The following is a 24,304-nucleotide window of genomic DNA, read 5'->3' on the forward strand; positions in this document are numbered from 1 at the left end:
GACCATGATTGTCCTTGGCAAGTGTTTCTACAGAATGGTTTGCCATTGCCTTCTTCTGGGCAGTGTCTTCACAAGAGAGGTGACTGCAGCCATTACCAGAGATTGTCTGCCTGGTGTCGGTGGTCACACTACCAGGACTTGTGATATGCACCAGCTACTCGTATGACCACCTACCCCCTGCTCCCATGGCTTTGAACCAAATACTACACCTTGCTCAATGGTGACCTGCGGGATAGCGAAGAAAAGGAGCACCTTACACCTCCTTTGATAGACACATATCTCCACCTTGCCACCTCAAAGTCAAGAACTTTATTGCACCGGAGGTTTGTCCAGTCTTAAAACTGCAGATAGAAGTTGTCCATCAGGTTGGTGGTGTGCATTTTCAAACGTTTGCATCTTATACCCAATAGAAGGCAGGAGAAGAGAGAATGTCTGGGGATCGTGATGGCAGCTTTTCTCAGGCGGGAGAGGTTGAGCAGAGTCCACAGAGGGGAGTCACTAAAATTATGCAAAATAGAAACAGGTCTATTGGCCAAACTTGTTCATACCAACCAAGATGCCCATCGGAGCTTGTCCCAACTCATATCCCTCTAAGCCTTTCCCACCTGCATATCTAAATGTCTTTTGAGCGTTGCCACTGCATATGCCTCTACAGCTTGTTCCATATAGCTACCAGCCTGGGTATGAAGAAACTGCCCCCAAGTCCCTTTTAAAAATTTCCCCTCTCACCTTAAAAACTATGCCTTCTAGTTTTAGACTCCCCTACTGAGAAGAAGGACATCTTCCACTGTCCTTACTATTCACTTGGCTTGTACATAACTGCATCGAGCTTCTCACAGCCCCACACTGCCACCTAGCCTTGTGTCACATGTAAACATGGAGACGTCTTTCACCAACCCGACTGAATCATCGATCCAGGTCACAACCTGCCTAACTTTTCCCACTGGGCAACTCTCACATTCTGACTTCCCTTTCCTCATCATTACTTTGGTTTTCCTGTGCAGTGCTCTGAAATGTTCCCATCCCTCGGGTCTAGAGTCATACAGCACCGAGGAAGGTTCTTCAGCTCACTGAACGCTTGCCGCCAGCTGCCGGCTTTGTTCCTGACCTGTGGTGCTGTCCAAGTGGAGTTTGCACGTTCTGACAAGAGATTCAGAGTCGGCCAGCAGAGCAACATGTCTTTCGACACACCGTGCCCCGCGCGCTAACATTTCTGCCTACCGCCCAAGGTAGTGGAGTGGCTGACTTAACATTATTTCAGTGCCTTAGACCCGGGTTCGATTCCCGCTGATGTCTGTAAGGGATCTGTACGTTCTCCCCATAACTGCATGGACTTCCTCCAAGTGCTCCAGTTTCCTCGCACATTTTCCAAAGAAGCACGGGTTAGTGGGTTAATTAGTCACATGGGCGTAATTGAGCAGAGCGGGTTTTAAATAGAAAGCATAGAACAGTACAGCACAGGAGCAGGCCATTCAGCCCGCAATGTTGTGCCGAACCAGCTAAAGAGCAAATCAGAAACACCCAAGAACTAATCCCTCCTACCTACACAGTCCATATCCCTCCATCTTCCTTACATCCATGTGCCTAAATGTCTCTGAAGAGCCCCCAATGTATTAGCCTCGACCATCATACCGGGCAGCACATTCCAGGCATCCACCACTCTGAGTAAAATAAAACTTACCCCTCACATCTCGTCTGAAACTACCCCCTCTCACTTTCAACGTATGCCCTCTGACATTAGACATTTCAACCCAGGGAAACAGATTCTCCATCTACTCTATTTCTCTCATAATCTTATAAACCTCTATCAGATCTCCCCTCAGCCTCTGAAACTCCAGAGAAAACAACCCAAGTTGATCCTGCCTCTCATGATAGCACATGCAGTATCCTGGTAAAACTCTTCTGCACCAATGCCTCAACATCCTACCTATAGCAGAGCGAACAAGACTATGTAATACTCCAGAGTTTTATAAAGTCGCAACGTATCCTCCTGACTTTTGAGCTCAGTGCCATGGCTAATAAAAACAAGCATTTCATAAGCCTTCTTAACCACCTTATCAACCTGTGTAGCCACTTTCAAGGAGCAATGAACTTGGCCACGAAGATCCCTCTGCTCAGCAACACTGTTAAGGATCTTGCCCTCAACAGTGTACTGTCTTCTCGTATTTGCCCTCCCAAGGTGCAACACCTCACATCTATCTGGGTTAAACTCCATCTGCCACCACTCTGCCCATTTCTGCAACTGATCTATATCGTGCTGTATTCTTTGTCAGTCTTTTACATTATCCACAACTCCACCAATCTTGGTATCATCCGCAAACGTACTAACCTACCCATCTACATTTTCATCCAGGTCACTTAGATACACCACAAGCAGCAGAGGCCTCAGCACAGATCACTGCAGAGCACCACTAATTATAGACCCCCAGCTCAAGTAAACCCCTTCAACCACTCCCCTCTGTCTTCTATCCACAGATCAGTTCTGAATCCAAACAGCCAGTTCACTTTGGAGTTCATGAATCTTAATCTTCTGGATTAGACACCCATGAGGGCCTTTGTCAAAAGCCTTACTAAAATCCATGTAGACAATATCCACTGCCCTACCCTCATTAATCTCTCTCATCATCTTGTCAAAAAACTCAATCAAGTTGATAAGACACGACCTGCCCCACAAAAATCCATGCTGGCTCTCCTTAATCAGGCCACGAGTTTCCAAATTCTCAAATATCCTATCCCTAAGAATTTTGTGCAGCAATTCCCCTACAACTGATGCAAGGTTCACCGATCTATAATTTCCAGGGTTTTCCCTTGTTCCCTTCTTAACTGGAGGTGTAACATTAGCCACCTCCAGGTTCTCACCTGTGGCTAGAAAAGACACACAAGATGCTAGTCAAGGCCCCAGCAATCTCGTCTCCTTCAATAACCTGGGGCAAATCTCATCAGGCCCTGGGGATTTATCCACCCCAGCACTCACGAGGAGGCCCAACACCTCCTGCTCATTGACCTCTAAACGCCTAATCATATTTATACTGATCTCCTGGTCCTCCAAGTCTTTTTCCTTGGTAAATACTGAAGCACTCATTAATTACCTCATTTACATTCTCCACATCCTAGCAAATGTTCCCCCCTTTATCCTCGAGTGGTCCCACCCTCTCCCTATTTATCCTCTTACTCTTGATGTATGTATAGAATGCCTTGGGATTCATCTTAATCCTACTTGCCAAGGACTTCTCATGGCCCGTCCTGGCTTTCCTAATTCCCTTCTTTAGTTCTTTTTCCTGGCTTCTTTATACTGCTCTTGCGCTTGGTTTGATTCTAACTTCTGAGGCTTTACATACTGTTCCTTTTTACCTGCCGTTGGACCCCAGGTCGGGAACCCCTGCTCTATTCTGAGGATGTGCCCTCTGGTCCTAGACTCCACCACTGCAGGAAACATCCTCTCTGCATCCACTGTATCAACGACAGGTTTGAGAGGTTTCAATGAGATTCTAACCTGCCTCCCCACACTTCTAAACCCTATTGAGTACAGACCCAAGGCCATCAAACACTACTCGTACCTTTTCATTCCCAGAATCATTCTTGAGAATCTCCTCTGGACCCTCTCCAGTGCTGACACATCCTTTCCTAGAAAAGGAACACGGTGACCAACATTTTCAACAACCACTTGACCCTTAACCGGCATGTAAGTTACTTGAACCAATAAAAACAATTCAACAAAATACTCACATAAATCAAGCATTTATTTGGCAAATCAAATTCTCATTGTTAAACATTTTACCTCAAGACTTGATACATTTTTTAAATTTTACAGTGTGCATACTGCCTTTTATATAATATATATTTATATAATTATATGTTATTTCCAAACTAAACTAAAAGATAAATTATCTGTCAGTCTTTGCAGAACCGAAATATATTTATTTCAGAGAAAAAAAATAAGATTTTAAAATTGAAAAAAAATCTGAGGTATCTACTATATATCTACAGAGTCACATGTTCATGTTCGACATTACATACAACCATTAGTAATAGAAAACATCACTGGACGATAAAGTTGCAATACAAAAATACAAAAATCATGTGACTCCTTAGTAGAAAAAAGCAGCATCTCATTTACTGATTTATATATTTTGTTTTTACAAAACTGCTACAACCTAGTTCAAGTGTGAAATATTCCAAACTCTGGTAGTTTGTTTACAAGATGTTGTGTTATTAGGTATGTTAAATCTGAATCCAAGGAACAGACACTATACAAGGAAGTCATTTTCTCTCTCTCACTGCCCACCACCCTACTTTTGGTTATGATGCTACCACCTCTCCAAGTTGGCTCCCACCTTTCCACTTTGCCTTGAAAGGCATCTTCCAGAGAGACTTGGCTTCACAATGCTCCCCCCCCCAACCACACCGTTTTAAGCCCACGTTAACCTGCTCTTGGCCGCATTATGCTAGAGATGTCCCACTGCACCATCAGCCTGGAGGTCTCCTCCGGCTTCCGGCCGGCACAGGGGCACTTGGGGCAGGACAGACCTACCGTGTGACACGATACCCTCAGTGTTTGCTGCTGGAGCACCTTGACGTACCAGGAGAGCCGAAACCTTCCTTTGCCACGAAGCCCAAGCAGCGGTAGAGATGGATTTAGAGTTAACTTCCGTGCTCGGGCCTTCCTTTCTTTTGTGCCCTCTAGTTCCAAAACCCCGGGAACCCATGAGTTATCTCAAAAACCCGGAAGGGAGGGGATTCTGAGGGAATTTAACTTGTAATTAATGCTTCGTAGTTAATCTCTCGCACCGTCCAACTGATCCAAACCGATGCCTGGAGATATCCAGGGAATTACCTGTGCCAAACGGTCCTGGCCACCTGTTCTATGGGATTGCAAAGTGCATGGGTGTTGGGATTAGTGTGGATTGATGGGTGAGGGGTTGGAATTTAAGAGAGCACATTAAGTGTACTATCCCTGAAAACCTCTCAGAACAGTGCTGCATGATCCAAGGGCCACAATCACACATGGTAATTATTAATAGAAAGATTATCTGATTAATAAGAGAAAACAATGTGAGTGTCGATCACTCTGCTCCAAGCCGGGTTGTGTTGGGTGGGGGCTTTGCTTCACTGTAAGGGAGGAGGGGGAGGCTGTGCTAAAGTGCTTTCTGTGCAAACTGAGCCCTGTGTGATTCTTCTCCTCCACCCCAAACCAACCCCCCCCCGCCCCCCACCCCCAGTGAGACAACAGCCGGAACTTGGTAGCTTGTCGGCTCCGTGTCTCCCCCTGTCCTGTCTGTTGGGCACATGACCTCAGACTACCTCAAGTGAAATCCCCACACCTCCCCTTCCCTCACCTCCTCTCACCTTGCATCACCTTCCCTCACTTCCCCAAACCCCATCTAATCCACGTGCTAAATGATCCCACTCAGTCCAGACCAGCTTCCCCATTGGCAAGGGTGAACATTCGGCATGGCCAATCACTGGGGTGGAAAGGCTGCTGGCTCTGCCATTGGCCAGTTCAGGCAGGCAAGTGGCTCTGCCATTGGTCAAGCACAGGCAGTTGGCTCTGCTGATTGGCCAGGATGGACATGCCACTGGGCCAGCTCACTTGAACCCCTGTAGTGGCCGAGTGCAGATCACCTCACACGAGTTCACCCTTGTTCTGACAGGGCCAAGATGCGCGCGCACGCGCACGACCCTCCACAGCCCGCTGCAAGGGTCACATGATATCTCCACCGCCAAACAGATGAGTGAGAGAACAGCACTAAACTTTCAGCAGTCAGTCTGATCACACTTCACCCCAGTGGCAGACAGAGCAACCACTCTGTGTCCCCTCCACACCCCTCAACCACACCACCCTCTTCAATCCCTGCTCCACGAGCCAATCAGCCCATCCTCCTGGGTTTGACCCATTGTGAGGAGGTGAGTTGCCCAGTGACACACGGCACGGACCTCACTCACCAGCCCCGCTGCGACAGCACCGGACTCAGAGGGGAAGGGGAAGCACTGAAGGGCAAAAGACAACAAACCTTGGGCTGGGCTGGTGGCATCTCAGATTGCCCAGGGCAGCAGTGGTGGAAAAAGTGTTAGAGAGATCGAGGGGGCGAGAGAGTGTTTTACACATCTCAAATGCTCCCAGACTGTGGAGGTGTTGCCTCTGCACCGCCCTGCCAGTACAGGCTCGTGCTGTGGGTCTGAACGTGGAGGGAGACCAAGCCCGACCTCATTCCACACTGCAACCACGTCTGAAGACTTGCTGTGTGCACTCAGTGTCTGGAATCAGACCTCGCCAGAGCTGCTCGGGCAGAGTAAAGGAGACAAGAGCTGGGCACATACCTCCCTGCCCCTCGTCGGGAGCTGGCCAATATCTTCACTGCCATTGTAGATAATCCAAGTGGCAAGTCCATCTCACTGATCACCCCATCAAATGGCTCTCACATACAGGGGGGGGGGGGAGAGAATGAGGACTCTTCCAGAGACAGGACTTACTGGAGGGTGTAACTCGGTCCAAATCTCTGTCAACTCTCCCTTCCACTGGGTCTTGGGCTCCTCGGTGTCACTGTCCCACCAATTTCAGCAGGTCGGGGTGTCAATGGGTGATAATGTTGACGGGAAACAGTCCACAACAGGTGCAAGGCAGCCAGACCCCTTCTCAACATCTGTAGACCTGAGGGGGTGATGTTTAGTGGGGGGAAAAGGGGGGGGGGGGGGGGGTTGGATTTGGGGAGTGATCCCCAATGGGGGGGGGGGGGGTGAGAGTGACAGGAGAGGGGTGTGCGAGTGAAAATTAACTTGGGGGTACGGTGTAATCATGCGTAGTCAGTGACGGAGGGGAGTGTGCGGTGGGTACAAGGACGGACGGTGTGGAGATGGAATCAGAATGGTGGCGGGGTGAGGGTGACGCAGACAGAACCCGTTCTGTGGACTGGGACGGGGCCACGATCACGAATGGGTAGACAGATACGGCCATGGGGTTAGTTGGACGTGTCAGTAGGGAAATGAAAGGAGGGGAGCACCCATAATAAAGATGTGGGGGGGGGGGGCCGCTAGGCAGGGCCATGTGAAAATTGGGGGTGGGTTACTAGGAACAGCCATGCACGGGGAATGGTGGATAGGGTCATGGGGGGAGGGGGGGAGAGTGGTCGGCTGGGCCATGTGAGGGGGATGGGTGGGGGTGTGGGGAACTGGTACGTGGGGCCCATGGGTTCGGGGATGGGAGGATCAGATTTGAGAGCGGGACTGTGGGGGGAGGGATTGATGGGCGGGGCCGTGGAGTGGAGGTGGCGGGGAGAGATCAGTGGGCGGGGCCACGGGGGGGATCAGTGGGCGGGGCCGCGGTGGGAGGGGTAGAAGATTGGTGAGTGGGGCCATGGGGGGAGAGAGAGATCAGTAGCACAGTCACAGGGTCAGTAGTGAAGCGTAACCCATGTGGAAGTAGTTGACTATTGACCACGGAACATGCGAGTGTTTTCAGCCAGGCAAGCCCTCTAACCAGGGCTCTGCTTGTTCTCTCCAAACTCTACCCTGTGTGCAACCCCGCTCACTGCAAATTGTTGAAACAAAATCGCCAGCCCATCCCTCCCTCCCTCCCTCCCTCCCTCAATTAACCTCAGTCTTGCCCTACGGGACCCTTCCTCCAGCCACGGTGCTCAGAACTCAACATTCCACCTTCCTGGTGCTACAAAGAGGAAACCTTAAGCGGGGAACCCACCCCACCCCTTCAAAAAACAAGAAACAAGCTCCAGTCGTTCCCTCCGGTTAGCTCTTCACCCAAAACCAAACCTCTCTGCTTTAAAAATAATTAATCAAAAGATATACTGGGTAAGAAAATTCGGTGCACAAACACTTCTAAATAAAGGAATGGGCCAATTAACAAACAGCCACTAGGTACGGACGTCCAAGTCCCACAGGGTGGTGGGTTTTGGGCCAGGTGTCTTAGCTCCAGCGGAAGGGGAGCTGTCTCAGCCTTTCCCCTCCTTCTTTCACCAGAGGCTTGTGGTACTCGCGTCCTGCCTGGGAGTGGATGCTGGTCCAGCAGTAGTCACAGTAGTACTGCAGGCAGGTGATGTTGGCGCAGAAAAAGGGGGCGAACTTGCCGTTGCAGTGGGCGCCTTGACACTCGTCACACAGCTGGTCCACCAGGACATACGGCTTCACCTCCACCTGCCGAGCAACGGGAATCCGGATCATTTTTTTTTTTTTGCAGCCTCAATACGTGACCTCTCCCCGCCCACCCCTCTCCGAGCCTCTCCTCCCCACCTCCAGCACACCAAAATCCTCCCCCCAGCACTGGACCCTGCAGTCCCGCTGTTAACAGGGAAAGCAGGGGAGCTACCGGAAGAACTCAGCCGGTCGAGCAGCATCCGAGGGGGAAAAGAGAAAGAAACTGACCGTGCTCGGGGTCGGAATGCTGCATTAGGACTCAGACTGGAGAGCATATAGAGGAAAAGCGGTGAGACAGGAGCCTGATGCGAGCGGTGGACTGAGGAAGGGTGAAAGAGGTGGGGAAGGAGATACAGAGCTGGTAGGTAAACAATGAACGGAGGCAAAGAGAGAAAATCAATAAAGGAACAATACACAACAAAATGCTGGAGGAACTCGGCAAGTCAGGCAGCATCTATGGAGGGGCACGCACAGTGGACAGTTTGGGCTGTGACCCTTCATGCTGCCTGACTCGCTAAGCTCCTTCAGCATTCTGGGCGTGTGAGAGAGCGTGTGCACGTGTGCACCCTGTTCAGTATTTCCAGCATATGCAGAATCTCCTGCGTTTGGAAATTAAGTCTGAGGCACAGAGGTAGTAGGAGGTTGGAGATGGAAGCTGGAGGGAGACGCACAAGGATCTACCTGCCTTGGAATCTGACGAGCAACAGAGGTGAAAATCGGATCCATTAGGGGAGGTGGAATCAGAACCAGACACCGTGGTGAGTCAAGGAGAAACCTGTGGAGTCCAGCACTGGGACTCCCTTATGTTCCTGCTCATCTCCTTCTGGCAGTAATCTCCACCTGGCTCCATCTGCCTCCCAGTTTATTTCTCCTTGTCATTTCCACCCATCATTCACTGGTGACCATCTTCCAATTCCACCCTCCACCCCCAAACTCTCCTCCCCTACCCCCATCATCTCATACCCCTCCTCAATCCATCAGTCTTGGGGCTTCTGTCTCACCATTTCCCCTCACCAACTTTCTCTGCTCTAGTCCCCAGTGGAGGGTTTCCACGCTCAAATGTCGACCATTCCTCTTCTGCTCAGAGATGCTGCCGGGCAGGCTGAGATCCCCCCAGCAGATTGCGCGTTGCTCTGGATTCCAGCACCTGTAGAATCTTGTGTTGCCCACAGTCAACGGGGTTGGGTGGAGTACCACCCAGCGAGAAGCCGGAAAACCCTCCGAACCATCCTTCATCCCACAATGTAGGGAGCCCGGCTGGTCCCACGCTCCTGGAGTAAGGAGGTGTTACCACGTAGACCAAAGAGAGAAAGGTTAACGCTAATCCTCTCCCCACCCTAATGCTGTGTTGTTCAACTTTACTCAGTGACCTGTGGATTCAAATCCCGCTCGAGTCTATGACAGGAAACCTCCAGAAGGTGCAGGACCGACGTCTGGCCGAGAACTCGATTTGCAACAGGCACTAAAGCAACGGGAACTGAGAAACACACACACAAAAAAAAAATTGAGGATGGCAGGAATATTAACTAAAAAATAGTGGTAGGGGGCCCTTAACAATTGAGACAGCATTTGTGGGGTAAGAGAAGCCAGAGCAACGCACACAAAATGCTGGAGGAACTCAGCAGGCCAGGCAGCATCTGTGGAAAAGAGTACAGTCGACGTTTCGGGCCAAAACCCTTCAGCAGGACTGGAGGGTACAGAATCCTGAAGTCCCAGGTTCGAAAACAGCTATTTCCCTTCAACCACTCAGTTGTCGAACCACTGGCACAACCTTAATCACTGCCCCACTAAATAGTGGGGAGAAAATTCAAAAATCTTGAGGTGCGAAGGGACTTGGGGAGTCCTTGTGCAGGATTCCCTAGAAGTTAATTTGCAAGTTGAGTCTGTGGTGAGGAAGGCAAATGCAACGTTAGCGTTTGTTTCAAGAAGAAAATATAAAGGTAGGGTGCAATGCTGAGGCTTTATAGGGCACTGGTGAGGCCTCACTTGGAGGATTGTGAGCAGTTTTGGGCCTGTTATTTAGGACAGTGAGCAGAGGAGGCTCACAAGAATGATTTCAGGAATGAAAAGCTTATCATATGAGGAGCAGTCGAAGGCTGCGGGCCTGTACTTGCTGGAATTTAAAAGAATGAGGAGGGGATCTCACTGAAACCTATCAAATGTTGAAAAGCCTCAATAGAGTGGCTGTGGGGAGGATATTTCCTTTGGTGGGCAAGTATAGGACTAGAGGGCACAGCCTCAGAGCAGAGGGACGTCTATTTGCAAAGGAGGTGAGGAGGAGTTTCTTTACCCGGAGGGTGGTAAATCTGTAGATTTCATTGCTGCAGGCGGCCGTGAAGACCAGATCTTTGAGTGCATTTAAGGCGGAGTAGATAGGTTCAGGGCGTGAAAGTTAACAGGGAGAAGGCAGGAGAACAGGGCTGAGGGGGAAACTGGATCAGCCATGATGAAATAGCAGAGCAGACTTGGGCTGAATGGCCTAATTCTGCTCTTTATGGTCAGTATGGCACTACCTCAGTATGACAACACTACAGCCACCTTGCACTGCAGTGCACTTGTTTTGCTCCAGTTGTTTCATCTCTTGTATAATTTTGTATAACTTCTGTTTAATTTGAGTTTTCCTTGTGAAGGTTACACCTCTGATGCTCTGTGCCTGTGCTGTCACCACAAGCGAGCTCCTCATTGCGCCTGGGAATACATAGAGCTGTCCTGACAACAACCAACTCAACTTGGACTCTCATCTTTGCAGGCGCACACCTCCAGCGACCCAGGTACAATCCCGACCTCGGGTGCTGTCCGTGTGGAGTTTGCCTGTGACTGCGCAGGTCTCCCTCGGGTACTCTGATTTCCTCCCATATATTACCCCTGGCGTGTGAGTGATTGAATCTGGGAGGAATTGGTGAGAAAAATACAGGATTTGTTAAGAGTGCAAGATGGTCAGAATAAACTCGACGGGCTGAAGGGCCTGTTTCAATATTGCGTGACTCTGATTTCTATACCTCAATTTACTTTATCTCTTTGCAACTAAATTTTAGCCCTCCTCCCCATTGCTACACCGCAGCGGACCTATTTACTGTGACAAGTAGGGTGGCAATCGAGCATTGTGTTTAGTGTAATGCTGTTATCTAACCAGTTTTGAGATCTGGGTTCAATTCCCACCGTACGGAATTTGTACATTCTCCTCATGACCATGAGGGCTTCTTCCGCCGAAGTTCCAAAGTTGCGCGGTTTAGGGTTAGTCAATCACGAGCGTACGTAGATGCCAGAAGCATTGTAACACCTGCAGGCTTCATACCTGCACACTCTTTGGCGACTTGATTTGACGCAAGTGACACACTTTTCAATGTAGATGTGACGGATGATGCTGATCTTTAAAGTTTGTGGTCGCTCGCTCTGTGCGGGATAGCTGCCTGTGATAGCAGTGACTAGTGGGGTACCGCAAGGCTCAGTGCTGGGACCCCAGTTGTTTACAATATATATTAATGATTTAGACGAGGGAATTAAATGCAGCATCTCCAAGTTTGCGGATGACACGAAGCTGGGCGGCGGTGTTAGCTGTGAGGAGGATGCTAAGAGGATGCAGGGTGACTTGGATAGGTTAGGTGAGTGGGCAAATTCATGGCAGATGCAATTTAATGTGGATAAATGTGAGGTTATCCACTTTGGTTGCAAGAACAGGAAAACAGATTATTATCTGAACGGTGGCCGATTAGGAAAAGGGGAGATGCAACAAGACCTGGGTGTCATTGTACACCAGTCACTGAAGGTGGGCATGCAGGTACAGCAGGCGGTGAAAAAGGCAAATGGTTATGTTGGCATTCATAGCAAATGGATTTGAGTACAGGAGCAGGGAGGTTCTACTGCAGTTGTACAAGGCTTTGGTGAGACCGCACCTAGAATATTGTGTGCAGTTTTGGTCCCCTAATCTGAGGAAAGACATTCTTGCCATAGAGGGAGTACAGCGAAGGTTCACAAGACTGATTCCTGGGATGGCAGGACCTTCATATGAAGAAAGACTGGATCGACTAGGCTTATACTCACTGGAATTTAGAAGATTGAGGGGGGATCTTATTGAAACGTATAAAATTCTAAAGGGATTGGACAGGCTAGATGCAGGAAGATTGTTTCCGTTGTTGGGGAAGTCCAGAACGAGGGGTCACAGTTTAAGGATAAAGGGGAAGCCTTTTAGGACCGAGATGAGGAAAAACTTCTTCACACAGAGAGTGGTGAATCTGTGGAATTCTCTGCCACAGGAAACAGTTGAGGCCGGTTCATTGGCTATATTTAAGAGGAAGTTAGATATGGCCCTTGTGACTAAAGGGATCAGGAGGTATGGAGAGAAAGCAGGTCCAGGGTTCTGAGTTGGATGATCAGCCATGATCATACTGAATGGCGGTGGAGGCTCGAAGGGCCGAATGGCCTACTCCTGCACCTATTTTCTATGTCTATGCCTAGAATGCAGAGACTACGCTTCAAGAATATTTAACTGACTACAAATCCGATCAAGGATGTAGAAGGCACAACAGTAAACGCAAGGTTTTTGTCCCTGCTGCAGAACTACATATGAAAGCGCAACACCACTGGGTAGCCACAAGGGGGCAGTGTCTACCAGCTCCATGACTATCTGTGCAATGGAACAGATTCTCTCGGCAGGCTGAAGGGGCGAAGTGGTGACTCAGGTTCACCTGACCTCGGATGCCTTCTGCGTGGAGCCTGTGCATTCTCCCTGCGACCCTCTAGGTGCTTTGGTTTCCTCACACATCCCGAAGTATTTAAAGCAGAGTTTAATAGCAACACACACAAAATGCTGCAGGAACTTGGGTCAGTCAGTTTTCATTGAAATGAATAAAGAGCTGACTTTTCAGGCCGAGAGTCTGGGAAGATGCCAGAATAAACAGAGGGGAAGGAGAAAACCAAGAAGGTGATGGGTGAATCCAGGTGGGTGGGAAGGGTAAAGGGCAGGAGATGAAGGAATCTGATAGGAGAAGACCTTAGGAGAAAGGGAATGAGGAGGGGATCCGGGGGAAGTGACAGGTAGATGAGAAGAGAAAAAAGGGAATAGAAGAAAAGGTGAGGGAGAGAGAGAAAAATATTAGTCGGCCCTCTGTATCTGCGGGTTCCACATCCACGGATTCAACCAACCGTGGATCAAAAATACTGCATTCTTTTTAAAAAATTCCCAAAAGTCTCTCTCCAGCACTCATCGTTTGAGCAACTAAGTGGTCAAAGCAATTCCTCAAAGGCTAAGAGTAAAGTGCTCTCGCTCGCCGAGAAAGTAAAAATCTTAGATCTTTTGAAAAGTGGCGTGTCGCTTGCCGAAGCGGGCCGTTAGGTCGGTGAGAACGAATCGAGCATTCGCACAATAAAGCAGAAAGAAATAAATCTGTGGAAGTGTTACTGCTGCCCCTACTACAGCAAAAATGGTCTCCGGTTTGTGATAAAGTGCTTGCAAAGACTGAGAAAGCATTAAGTGCGCGGCTGGAGGACATGTCACAGAAACATATCCCTGTTGATGGCAAAATTGTGCGTGAAAAAGCACTTGGCCTCTATGAGCACTGCAGTGAGGGGGTTGAGGAGAGTGAGAGGAAGGAGTTTAAGGCTAGTAAGGGATGACTGGCTAGCTATGTAAAGCGCTACAGCCTCAAGAGCTTAAAGATCACGAGAGAACCGGCTTCGGCTGATTTAAAGTAAATGGGAGGATGTGCGCAGGTTATATGCAAATACTACGCCATTTTATATAAGGGTCTTGAGCATCCACGGATTTTGGTATCCACGGGGCGTCCTGGAACCAATCCCCTGCAGATATCGAGAGCCGACTGTACCGGAAGGAGAAATCATTATTCATCCCATCAGGTCGGAGGCTACTCAGATGGAATACAAGGTGATAGGTTCTTTATTAGTCAGGACATCAAATGTTATGGGGAGAAGGCAGAAGAATGGTGTTGAGAGGGATAATGATGAAGTCATGATGAAGTGGTAGAGCAGACTCGATGGGCTGAATGGCCTAATACTGACCCTATATCTTATGCTCCTGCAGGCTGCTAAGTTAGTTGGCCACTGTGAATTGCCTTTAGTATGCAAATAAATGGAAGAGTGGGTGGGAGTAGGTGGAGAATTGGATTAGTGTATAATTGGTCTAAGTGGGAGCAGGATGGTTGGTGTGGTAGGTCAAAGACCCTGTTTCCTCACTGTCCCAATCTACGATGTTGGGAGACCCAATGCAAGTGCTGGTCAGTGGGGGGGGGCGTTACTAGGGATGCTGATCTCATGGTAGAACATTCCACTTGGTCATGGTTTTCAGACATCTCCCACTGAGGCGGGAACTGACTCTCTGCTGCCCTCTTGTGGACACTCACGAAACCACTAGAGGATCAGAAGTCACGAGAATGGAGGGTGGGGAACTGGGATGAAGTTCACAGGGAGGGAATAGTTCAGAATCAACCTCCAGTGTAATTTTGTTTGAAATTATACCGCATGAACCTGAAATACTGCATTTAATACTTGAAGACCATTCAGGCCATTGTGTCTGAGCCAGCCTAGCCCCTTGAAAGCCATCAATATTGTTCTGAGAATGGCTCCTTCCCTGTACGTTTCCAATTCCTCCTTGGAATTTGACCACAGGATCGTAGGAGGAGAAATCGGCCAGTAGACCCATCGACTCTGCTCTGCTATTTCCTCAACCACATCCACCTGCCTTCTCCCCATAACCAATACCAATCAAGAACCCATCAATCTCTGCCTTAACTGCACTCAATGACTTGGCCACCATTGCTGTCTGTGGCAAAAACCATGTACAGGTTCACCACCTTCTAGCTGAAGGAAATCCTCTTCAACCCTTCAGTCCCTTCATTCTGAGGCTGCACCCTTGGGTTCTACACCTTCCTAATCATAGAAACATTCTCTCCACTTCCACTCAATCAAGACCCTTGACATCCAGTAGGTTTCTACGAAATCCACACCACCCCTGAACTTGATTGATTACAAACCCAGAGACATCCAATGCTCCTCATATGTCAAATCACCTTCCCTTGCCTCAGGCAAAGCCTGCCACATCATCACAACCCAATGATCTCATCCCCTCTCTGGTTCCAAAACCAAAAAGAACAAAGTCTGTTTCCATCGGCAACCAGCCGCCCAAAAATGGAGATGGTCTTTCCCGTCTGCTAATGAGGCATCGAACCCAAGCCCCACTTGCCCTACCTAATGGATAGGACGAACCACCACGGCACGCCACAGGAGCCGGGAGATGCCCTCAATGCTCCTACCCCACGGCCTGCCTTCAAACAACACCCCGAGGGTACAAACACCAGAGATTCAGCAACACACACAAAATGCCAAAGGAACTCAGAATTCCGACAGCACCCATGGAGGGAAATGGCCAGTCAACGTTTCAAGCCAAAAACCTTCATCAGGACTGCAGATGGAATGGCGGGGGGGGGCAGAAAGCAGAAAAAGATGGGGGGATTTGGGAGAAATACAACTGGTAGGTAATGGGTAAGGGGGAAGCTGTGTAGATGGGAGAGGGAAGGGGGATGATCCAAGATGGGAGATAATAGGAAGAGATAAAGGGCTGAAGAAGAAGGAATCTAAGAGAGGACAGAAGCTAGAGAAGTCCCATTCTGTCAGTTTCTTCAAGTGACTTGCACAGTTCTAATACTTCCTTAGCAAAAGAACACGATGGCCATCTCTTTCACTACCCTTCTCCCTATTCTGGTGATCTTCCCAAACCCTTCTCTTCTCCAGGGCCCCAATGACCTGCCCATTGGCACCCTCCAATTCCCCACATTTCCTCCTCTTGTTCCACTGTCCTGTCAGGTTCTTCATTCTTCAGTATTTTATCTCACCCAACTATTACCTCCCAGCTTCTCACATCGCTCCTCCCCCCCTCCCCCCACCAGTGACCCACCTTCCCCACCATCTGGTCCCACCTATCACCTGCCATCTTGTACTCATCCCCCTCCGCCCCCCCCCCCCACTTTCTGCCCCTTCCTTTCCAGTCCTGATGAAGGGTCTCGGCCCGAAACATTGACTGCTTATTCCCCTCCATAGATGCTGCCCCTGCCGAGCTCCTCCAGTATTCTCCATGTGCTACTCCTGAGAGTAAATTATCTCACCACTGCTGATGGGATCTCACTGTGCACTGACGGGCCATTGGGATCCCAAAGTTACCCTCCCAATGGAAGTCTAGAGGATCGGGAAGGGTGCAGGCTCCTTTCCCTGACCTGCTGTCTCCCTGCACCTTCTCCGGTATCTCGAGGGGGATGAGGAGGGGGGTGGTCTTACCCGCTTGTCGATGTCCCGGTGCTGCAGCTGGATGAAGCGGGCGCTGATCGCCGCGATGTAGCTCTGCTGGTTGGCGAACGCCACTCGGCCCGCTCCTTTGGGGTACTTCAAATCGGGGTCGGTGTCGATGCCGGCGTAGCAAACGCCCCCATAAAGCTGGTCCATGATCATCGCCAGCTCTACTGCAAGAGGAAGAACCTGGCATCAATCAGGGCAACCCGCCCAACACAGCACCCATCATAACACAGCACCCATCATAACACAGCACCCATCATAACACTGCATGCAAAATGCTGCGAGAACTCGGGGCCCTACCATCAGACAGGAGGTACAGGAGCCTTAGATCCTGCACCACAAGGTTCAGTAAGATTTACTACCCCTCAAACATCAGGCTTCTGAACCAGAGTGGATAACTGCACTCACCACAACTCTGGAATGATTCCCTACCAGCAGACACACTTTGAAGGAGTCTTTGCAACTCATGTCCTCAGTGTTGTGTTTCATTTGCACAGTTTGACTTCTTCTGCACATTTGTGCTTGTTAATCTTTGTCTATGTATGTTTTTCATAAAATTCTATTGTGTTTCTTTTTTTTCCCCTCTATAAAATACCAGCAAGGAAATGAATCTCTGAGTAGAAAATGGTGACATACAAGTACTTGGATAATAACTTCACTTTGAAGTCAAAGCAACTATGTGAGGGAAGTGGGCAATCCTTCATCTGGGCTCAGAGATGGAGGGGCGTCAGGGGGAGGTGGAGGGGCAGGCCGAGGGGTGCTGGGGCGGAGGAGGTGGGGCGAGGGGGTGGGTGGGAGAGAGGGGAGGAGAGAAGCAGGTGGAAGAGGACTGGGCGGGATGCAAGCTGGTCACCTTGCTGAGGCTGGAAACTAATTACAAACAAGTCTAAAAAATTTTTAAATTGCAGACTGTAAATTGGAGAGGCTTGGCTTTGATGAAGGATCAATGTCGTACAAAGTTATCTCTTTCTCTTTCCACAGATACCGCCTGACCCACTGAGTGTTTCCGGCATTCTGTCTTTTTATTTCCAACAGATTCCTCGGTGATTATCACAAGAAAACTTACTGCAGTTGCAGTGGGAAAGTGCTGTGGACAATTATATCCCATATTTCCTGCCCAGACTTCTAAATTTCCCGCAAATCACAGTGTAGCAGATAAATAAACACAAGATGGAGACAGAAGACTTAACAGATGCTGGAACCCGAAGCAAAGTATGAGATGCTGGAAGAACCCAGTGGGTCAGGCAGCATCTGTGGGGAACAGTGAGGTGGCAGGAGAATGGACAACTGATGCCTTGGGTTGACACCATTCATCCACATTGAAAGACAGACTGGGAGATAACCAACATTAAATAAGAGGGTAAGGGGTGGAGGAAATGTTGGCTGGCGATAGATCCCCTCTTATTCAGGTTAAATTTGAAAGAACGGCTCCATCCATCTCAGCCAATCCCAACTCACGTGGACCTTTCCAGCTCGGCAACCTACCAGCTTTCAGAGGTCTCGGCACCCCCCCTACAAAGACGGTCTTCCTGGGGTCCAGAGGCTGTGATCCGTCCAGGACAAAGTCGCTGTCGCTCAGACTCCAGGGCCTGATCTGTACCTGAAGCACAAAAGGGGAGAAAACCAACGAGTAGCACAACCTCAGGGCGACCCAAAGCACAGAAATGTCACAGCGTAGAAGACCGTCATCAACACCCTCATCTTGGCACCTTGATGAAGAGTACGCTCAATCCTCTTCCCCTGGGAATTATTTACATAATCGATTGAAAATGTGTTGGGGCGTTAACACGCTGCTCTAGTGATCTGAAGGTTGCTAGTTCGAGCCCCGGCTGAGTCAGCGTGTCGTGTCCTTGAGCAAGGCACTTAACCACACATTGCTCTGCGACGACACCGGTGCCAAGCTGTATCGGCCCTTGCCCTTCCCTTGGACAACATCAGTGGTGTGGAGAGGGGAAGGCTTGCAGCTTGGGCAACTGCCGGTCTCCCATACAACCCTGCCCAGGCCTGCGCCCTGGAAACTTTCCAAGGTGCAAATCCATGGACTAACGGATGCCTGTAATGATTGAGAATAGGCCCTTCCAGCCCATCAAGCTGCACTGCCCAGCAACCCCCTGATTTTTTTATCCTAGCCTAATCACAGGACAATTGACAATGACCAATTAATCTACCAACCCGTACGCCTTTGGACTGTCAGACAAAACCAGAGCACCCACATGGCCAGAGAGAGAACAGACAAACTCCTTACAGGCAGCAGCAGGAATTGAACCCGGGTTGCCAGAACTGTAAAGTGTTGTGCTAACCACTAGGGTACCGTGCCGCCCCATTATACTCTCTGCCACTTATCAAATTCCCTTTCCAGAGTCCTCATTGCCTCAGCAGTGGGTTCCACAACATGGCGCGGGGAACAGAGCAGGTGACTTGTGCACAGAAAGCTCCTGAAAATGACAGGACGATCATGAACAAGTCTTTACGGAGGTCAAGACGGGGGGGGGCGCTGTAAGCTCTTCCGTGTCACTCAAGAGTGGGCAGAGTCTCAACTGAACAACGGCACCTCAGACAGTGCAGCACTCCCTCAGTCCTGCAGTCCGGTGCTCAGAGAGCTGGAGCAGCCATGAAAACAGGGCCCCCTCCCACCACGTCTGCCCCAACCATCAAACATACAAAAACGCTCACCCCAATTTATTCTCCCCATGTTCTCATCAACGCTCCTCAGATTCTACCGCTCAGCAACACAAAGGCCATTTCCAGCACCCAGTTCACCTGCCAACTCGCACACCTTTGGGACCTTGGAGGAAAACGGAGCACGGGAAAAACGTGCAAACTCTGCACAGACAGCACCCAAGCTCAGGATTGAACCTGACTTGCCTGAGCCATGAGGCTGCGGTTCTGTCTGTGTTACTGCTGGGCTGATCCTCTGATAAGACCATAAGACATAGCAGCAGAGTTAGGCCATTTGGCCCATCGAGTCTGGTTTGCCATTTCATCGTGACTGATTCATTTCCCTCTCAACCCCATTCTCCTGACTTCTCCCCGTAACCTTTCATGCCCTGACTCATTAAGAACCCATCAACCTCAGCCTTAAATACACCCAGTCACCTGTGGCAACAAATTCCACAGATTCACCACTCTCTGGCTAAAGAAATTCCTCCTAATCTCGGTTCTGAATGGATGTTCCTCCATTCTGAGCTGCGATTTCTGGTCCTAGACCCCCCCCACCATAGAAAACATCCCCTCTACCGAGCCCTTTCAACATTCAATTGGTTTCAATGAGTTCCCGCAGCAACACCCCCCCCCCCCCCCACACACAATCTTCTAAATTTCAGCAAAGTAAAGGCCCAGAGCCAGAAATCACTCCTCTCATGATAAGCTTTTCATTCCTGGAATCATGCTCCTGAACCTCCTCTTAACCTTCTCCAATGCCGGCACATCTTTTTCTTAACTAAGGGGCCCAAAACTGCTCACAATACTCCAAGTGAGGCCCCACACCGGTCGGTGCCTTATAGAGCCTCAACACTACATCCTTACTTCAATATTCTAGTCCTCTCGAGATGAATGCTAAGATTGCATTTGCCTTCCTCACAACCTGCAAGTTAACCCTTTGGGTATCCTGCACGAGGACTCCCAAGCTCCTTTGTACCTTGAATTTTTAAAATTTTCTCCCTGATTAGATAATAGCATACGCTTTTATTCCTTCTACCAAAGAACATGGCCGTACATTTCCTGACACATTATTCCATTTGCCACCTCTTTGCCCATTCTCCTGTGTCCGAGTCCTTCTGCAGCCTGAGGATTTATAAGGCACTGGTGAGGCCGCACTTGGAGTACTGTGAGCAGTTTTGGAAGGGTACGATTCTAACAAAAGTGAATGAAGACGTGCAAATGGTCGGCATGGATCTGGTGGGCCGAAGGGCCTGGTTCTGTCCTGTATCAGACTACGCCTCTCAGCCAGCTCTCAGAGGGCAATTATTTCCCTATGGTCTTTCATCGACACCAGGGATAAATTATCAGAACCTGTTACCCTACTTGCACTTCCTTGGGATGTGAGAGAATACTGCAGCACACAGAAAAAAACCAGTGTAGTCACTGGAAACACAAGCAACTTCCCATCCTGAATGTTTTTACAACCCTCCTTCCTTCCTGGAAAATTGTGCTTGTTCTCTCTGGCATCATACCTTTTCTAAAAGGGAATGGGTTTGGTCAATCTCTTAGTTGGCACGTGGCCTAGTGGACAAGGCATTGGTCTAGTGATCTGAAGGTCACTGGTTCGAGCCTCAGCTGAGGCAGCGTGTTTGTGTCCTTGAGCAAGGCACTTAACAACACATTGTTCTGCGACGTCACCGGTACCAAGCTGCTTGGGTCCTAGTGCCCTTCCCTTGGACAACATCGGTGGTGTGGAGAGGGGAAGGCTTGCAGCTTGGGCAACTGCCGGTCTCCCATACAACCCTGCCCAGGCCCACTCCCTGGAAACCTTCCAAGGTGCAAATCCATGGTCTCACGAGACTAACAGATGCCTATTACTATTATTAATCTCAGACCAGTGCAGACGTGCCATTGTGAAATTCTTGTTATCCCATGCCAACACTGTAAGGTATGGATCCATTCTTTTTCAGCAATGACCCCCCCCCCCCCCCCCAGCACTATGTATTCATCTGCTGTCTATGCATGTGCACGGTTCTGTCTTTCTCTATCTTGCTCAATGTGAATACACCAGTTGAAGCCATCTCCTGCATGCGTGCTTTTATTTAATCGATGCACAGACACAACGAATTGGTGACGGGCATTAACCTGAATGTCAGAAAATATCACCTACTGCACCAACAGTTACGGGACAAAGCAGCGAGAGTTAAATAGCACGAGAAGGCCGTCACAGACGCTAACAAACGTGCGAGGACAGTGCATAGTAACAGTGAAAGATGCACTGAATTAAAGTCAAAATAACATGGTGATGTTCAGTCGGGAAAGTTGATGAACTTGTTAGTGCTAATGAAGGCTGCGAGTTGTATATCGAGAGGGTGGAACTGTATTGTAACGCGAACAACGTGGAGAAGCAAAAAAAAAGCCCTTACCGTACAGTCTCTCATGCATCCAGCAGGCACGATGCTCAACAAAATTGTCACAATTTTACTAAACCGCGGGTAATAGCTGAGAGATTTGGATTTTACAAAAGGAACCAATCAAAGGGTGAAAGCCTTTCTGAAAACATTACAGAACTGCCCAAACTTTCCCAGTACTGTGACTTTACAGATGGACTTGCTGATGCAAGGGACAGGCTTGTATGTGGCAGACACAGTCAAAGCACTCAAACAAGTCGACTGGCAGAAAGAGACCCAACCTTAGAACAGACATTGACCATTGCAAAATCATTACAGACTGCAGCTGGCAGAACTACAGAAAAGGTTAGAATGTGAAAGGCACTAAATGTTCCTGAATGGTGCAAAAAAAGCCAGCATTTTTTAATCAATACGACAAACCCTCCCATGATGCAAATAACTGTGGCTCAAAGAAGAAGTCTGCAGGGAGTGTCACAGGCAGAATGTGCAAGGCAGACAAAAAGCACAACCAAGTGAAAAGTTTCAAACACAAAACTGGGCAAATGCATAAAGTTACCAAATGTAAAATAGAATCAAGACAAGAGTCTCACAAAGGAACCCTCATAGCTACAACTGCATAGCATAACTGAAGCAGATCACAAAATCGTTTGGATTTCAATAGATGTGTCTGGTGTAAAACTGAAAATGGAACTATAAATAGAGTCAGCTTTTTCCATAATTCCAGAGGCTGACAACAGGTAGCACTATCCAGAGAATGTCACAGCTGCTTAACGCTAATGAATAGGTGTTTGAGACGGGTATTGGTAAACTCAAAGGCATGGAAAATTGAACTGGATGAAGCAGCAACACCAAGATTCCATAAAGCCTTGCGCATTATGTCTTAAAGCGGATGGTGAGTTGCAGAGTTTGGAGGTATCTGGAATTCTCTACAGGGTTGAGTGGAATGACTGGGCCACACCCATTGTCCCCGGTGATCAAGAAAGGGAAGGCCAGAGCCATTCGCATATGTGGGGATTTCAAGGAGAGCATCAACCCGGTGCCGCGTGCTGTGCAGTATCTCCTGCCTCAAACAGAAGACATCTTTTGCATCTTTAGCAGGCGGGGAGAAGTTTTCAAACATTGACTTGTCACAAGCCTATCTGCAAATGAAGATTGAGGAGTCAAGCAGGAAGTTCCTCACAATCAACACTCACAAGGGACTGTTCTAGTATAATTGTCTCATCTTTGGCGTCGCATCAGCTCCAGCAATTTGGCAAAGAGCAATGGACCAGGTGCTCCGAGGTATCCCAGGAACACAATGTTACCATGATGACATCATTGTGACTGGCAAAAATGATGAAGAGTACCTCTAGAACCTTGGTAAAGTGCTTACCAGGCTGAGTGAGTATGGTCTGCATGCAAAGAGAGAGAGATGTGAGTTTTTCCAAGAATGAAATTTCATATTGTGGACATGTCATTGACAAGTATGGCTTACGTAAGTCACAAGACTGAAGCAGTGCTACAGGCACCCAAACATGGAAAATGTGTCACAACTCAGGTCTTATTTAGGCTTGTAAATTACTACCACCGGTTTCTCCCAAACATTGCTACAGTGCTTCATCCATTGAATGCACTGTTACAGACAGGAGCAACGTGGGAGTGGTCAGAAAGATGTGAAAAAGCATTCAAGGAGACAAAGAGACTAATAATGTCCGATGAACTGCTCACCATTATGACCCATCCCTGCCCATCAGACTGGCGTGTGATGCATCCTCTTATGGCATTGGAGCTGTTCAGTTACACATTATGAAAGATGGATCTAAACACTTGATGGCATTTGCTTCAAGATCACTGATGAGCGCAGAATGCAACTACGCACAGGTTGACCCAGAGGTCCTCAGTCTGGTATGGGGAATAAATAAGTTCCACCATTACCTCTACAGACAAAGTTTACTCTAGCGACAAGAGCACCAGCACCTTGTGTCCACTTTGAATCCCAGGAAGGGAATCCCAGTGATGACTGCTACCCAGTTACAACACTGGGCACTATTCCTAGGAGTCCACTCTTATGACATCGAGTTCAAAGGCACCAAACAACACAGCAACGCCTACAACATGTACAACACGCCGGAGGAACTCAGCAGGTCGGGCAGCATCCGTGGAAACGAGCAGTCAACGTTTCGGGACGAAACCCTTCGTGAGGACACAGTAACACTGATGGCTTATCACATCTTCCACTATTAGCAACTAAAGAAGGGAAGCCTTCATACTGTGACCCAGTAGACGTGTTCCACACATCGGCAGACCAGTTGCCAGTGACAAATTCCGAAACACAAAGCAGAACATGGAATGACCCAACATTGTCAAAAGTCTAAGAAATCACCATGTAAGGACGGCCAGCTCATGGTGACCCTATTGTTTCCGGAGTTCTCAGAGACGAGACCAACTGTCTGTATGTCAAAGAACAATGTGAATGGATCTCGTGTTGCGGATCCCTCTAAACTGTGCATCAGAGTGATAGAGAATCTGCATGAAGGACAGCTGGGTACGGTCAAGATGAAGAGTCTCACCCAGAACTACGTGCAGCGGCCAGAGATAGATAAACAGATCGAAGACTTGGCCAAAAGCTAGTTGGGATGCCATAAGATTCAAAGTGCACCCCCACAGGCATGTTTACACTCATGGGAGTGGCTGTCTTCACCACAACAAAGAGCACGTATTGATTTCAGTGGGCCATTCACGGATCCCATGTTTCTGCTGTGGATGCTCATTCGAAGTGGTCGGAGGTTATACCGATGAAGTCGACCACCTCAGCAAGGACTGCTTCTGCT

The 24,304-nt window shown here is 48.9% G+C and overlaps 1 protein-coding gene across 2 annotated transcripts in view; it reads right to left on the reverse strand.

The window, feature by feature from the left end:
* Window positions 1–222: 222 nt before the first annotated feature.
* LOC140734759 (cytoplasmic polyadenylation element-binding protein 2-like) overlaps window positions 223–24,304 on the reverse strand; it is a 71,120-nt gene continuing 47,038 nt past the window's right edge. The window contains exons 6-9 of one of the 2 annotated variants that reach the window (XM_073059220.1): window positions 17,929–18,043; window positions 16,429–16,610; window positions 3,558–3,624; window positions 223–498 (exon numbers count right to left, since the gene is read on the reverse strand). In XM_073059220.1, coding sequence (XP_072915321.1) covers window positions 3,574–3,624; window positions 16,429–16,610; window positions 17,929–18,043 — 348 coding nt within the window. In that variant the 3' untranslated portion in view covers window positions 223–498; window positions 3,558–3,573. Of the gene's footprint in view, window positions 499–3,557; window positions 3,625–6,692; window positions 8,146–16,428; window positions 16,611–17,928; window positions 18,044–24,304 lie in introns of those variants that run through there. The other variant, XM_073059210.1, reaches the window with a different exon arrangement.

This window comes from Hemitrygon akajei, chromosome 1, assembly GCF_048418815.1.
Source record: "Hemitrygon akajei chromosome 1, sHemAka1.3, whole genome shotgun sequence".
In the NCBI taxonomy this organism is placed as follows: Eukaryota; Metazoa; Chordata; class Chondrichthyes; order Myliobatiformes; family Dasyatidae; genus Hemitrygon; species Hemitrygon akajei.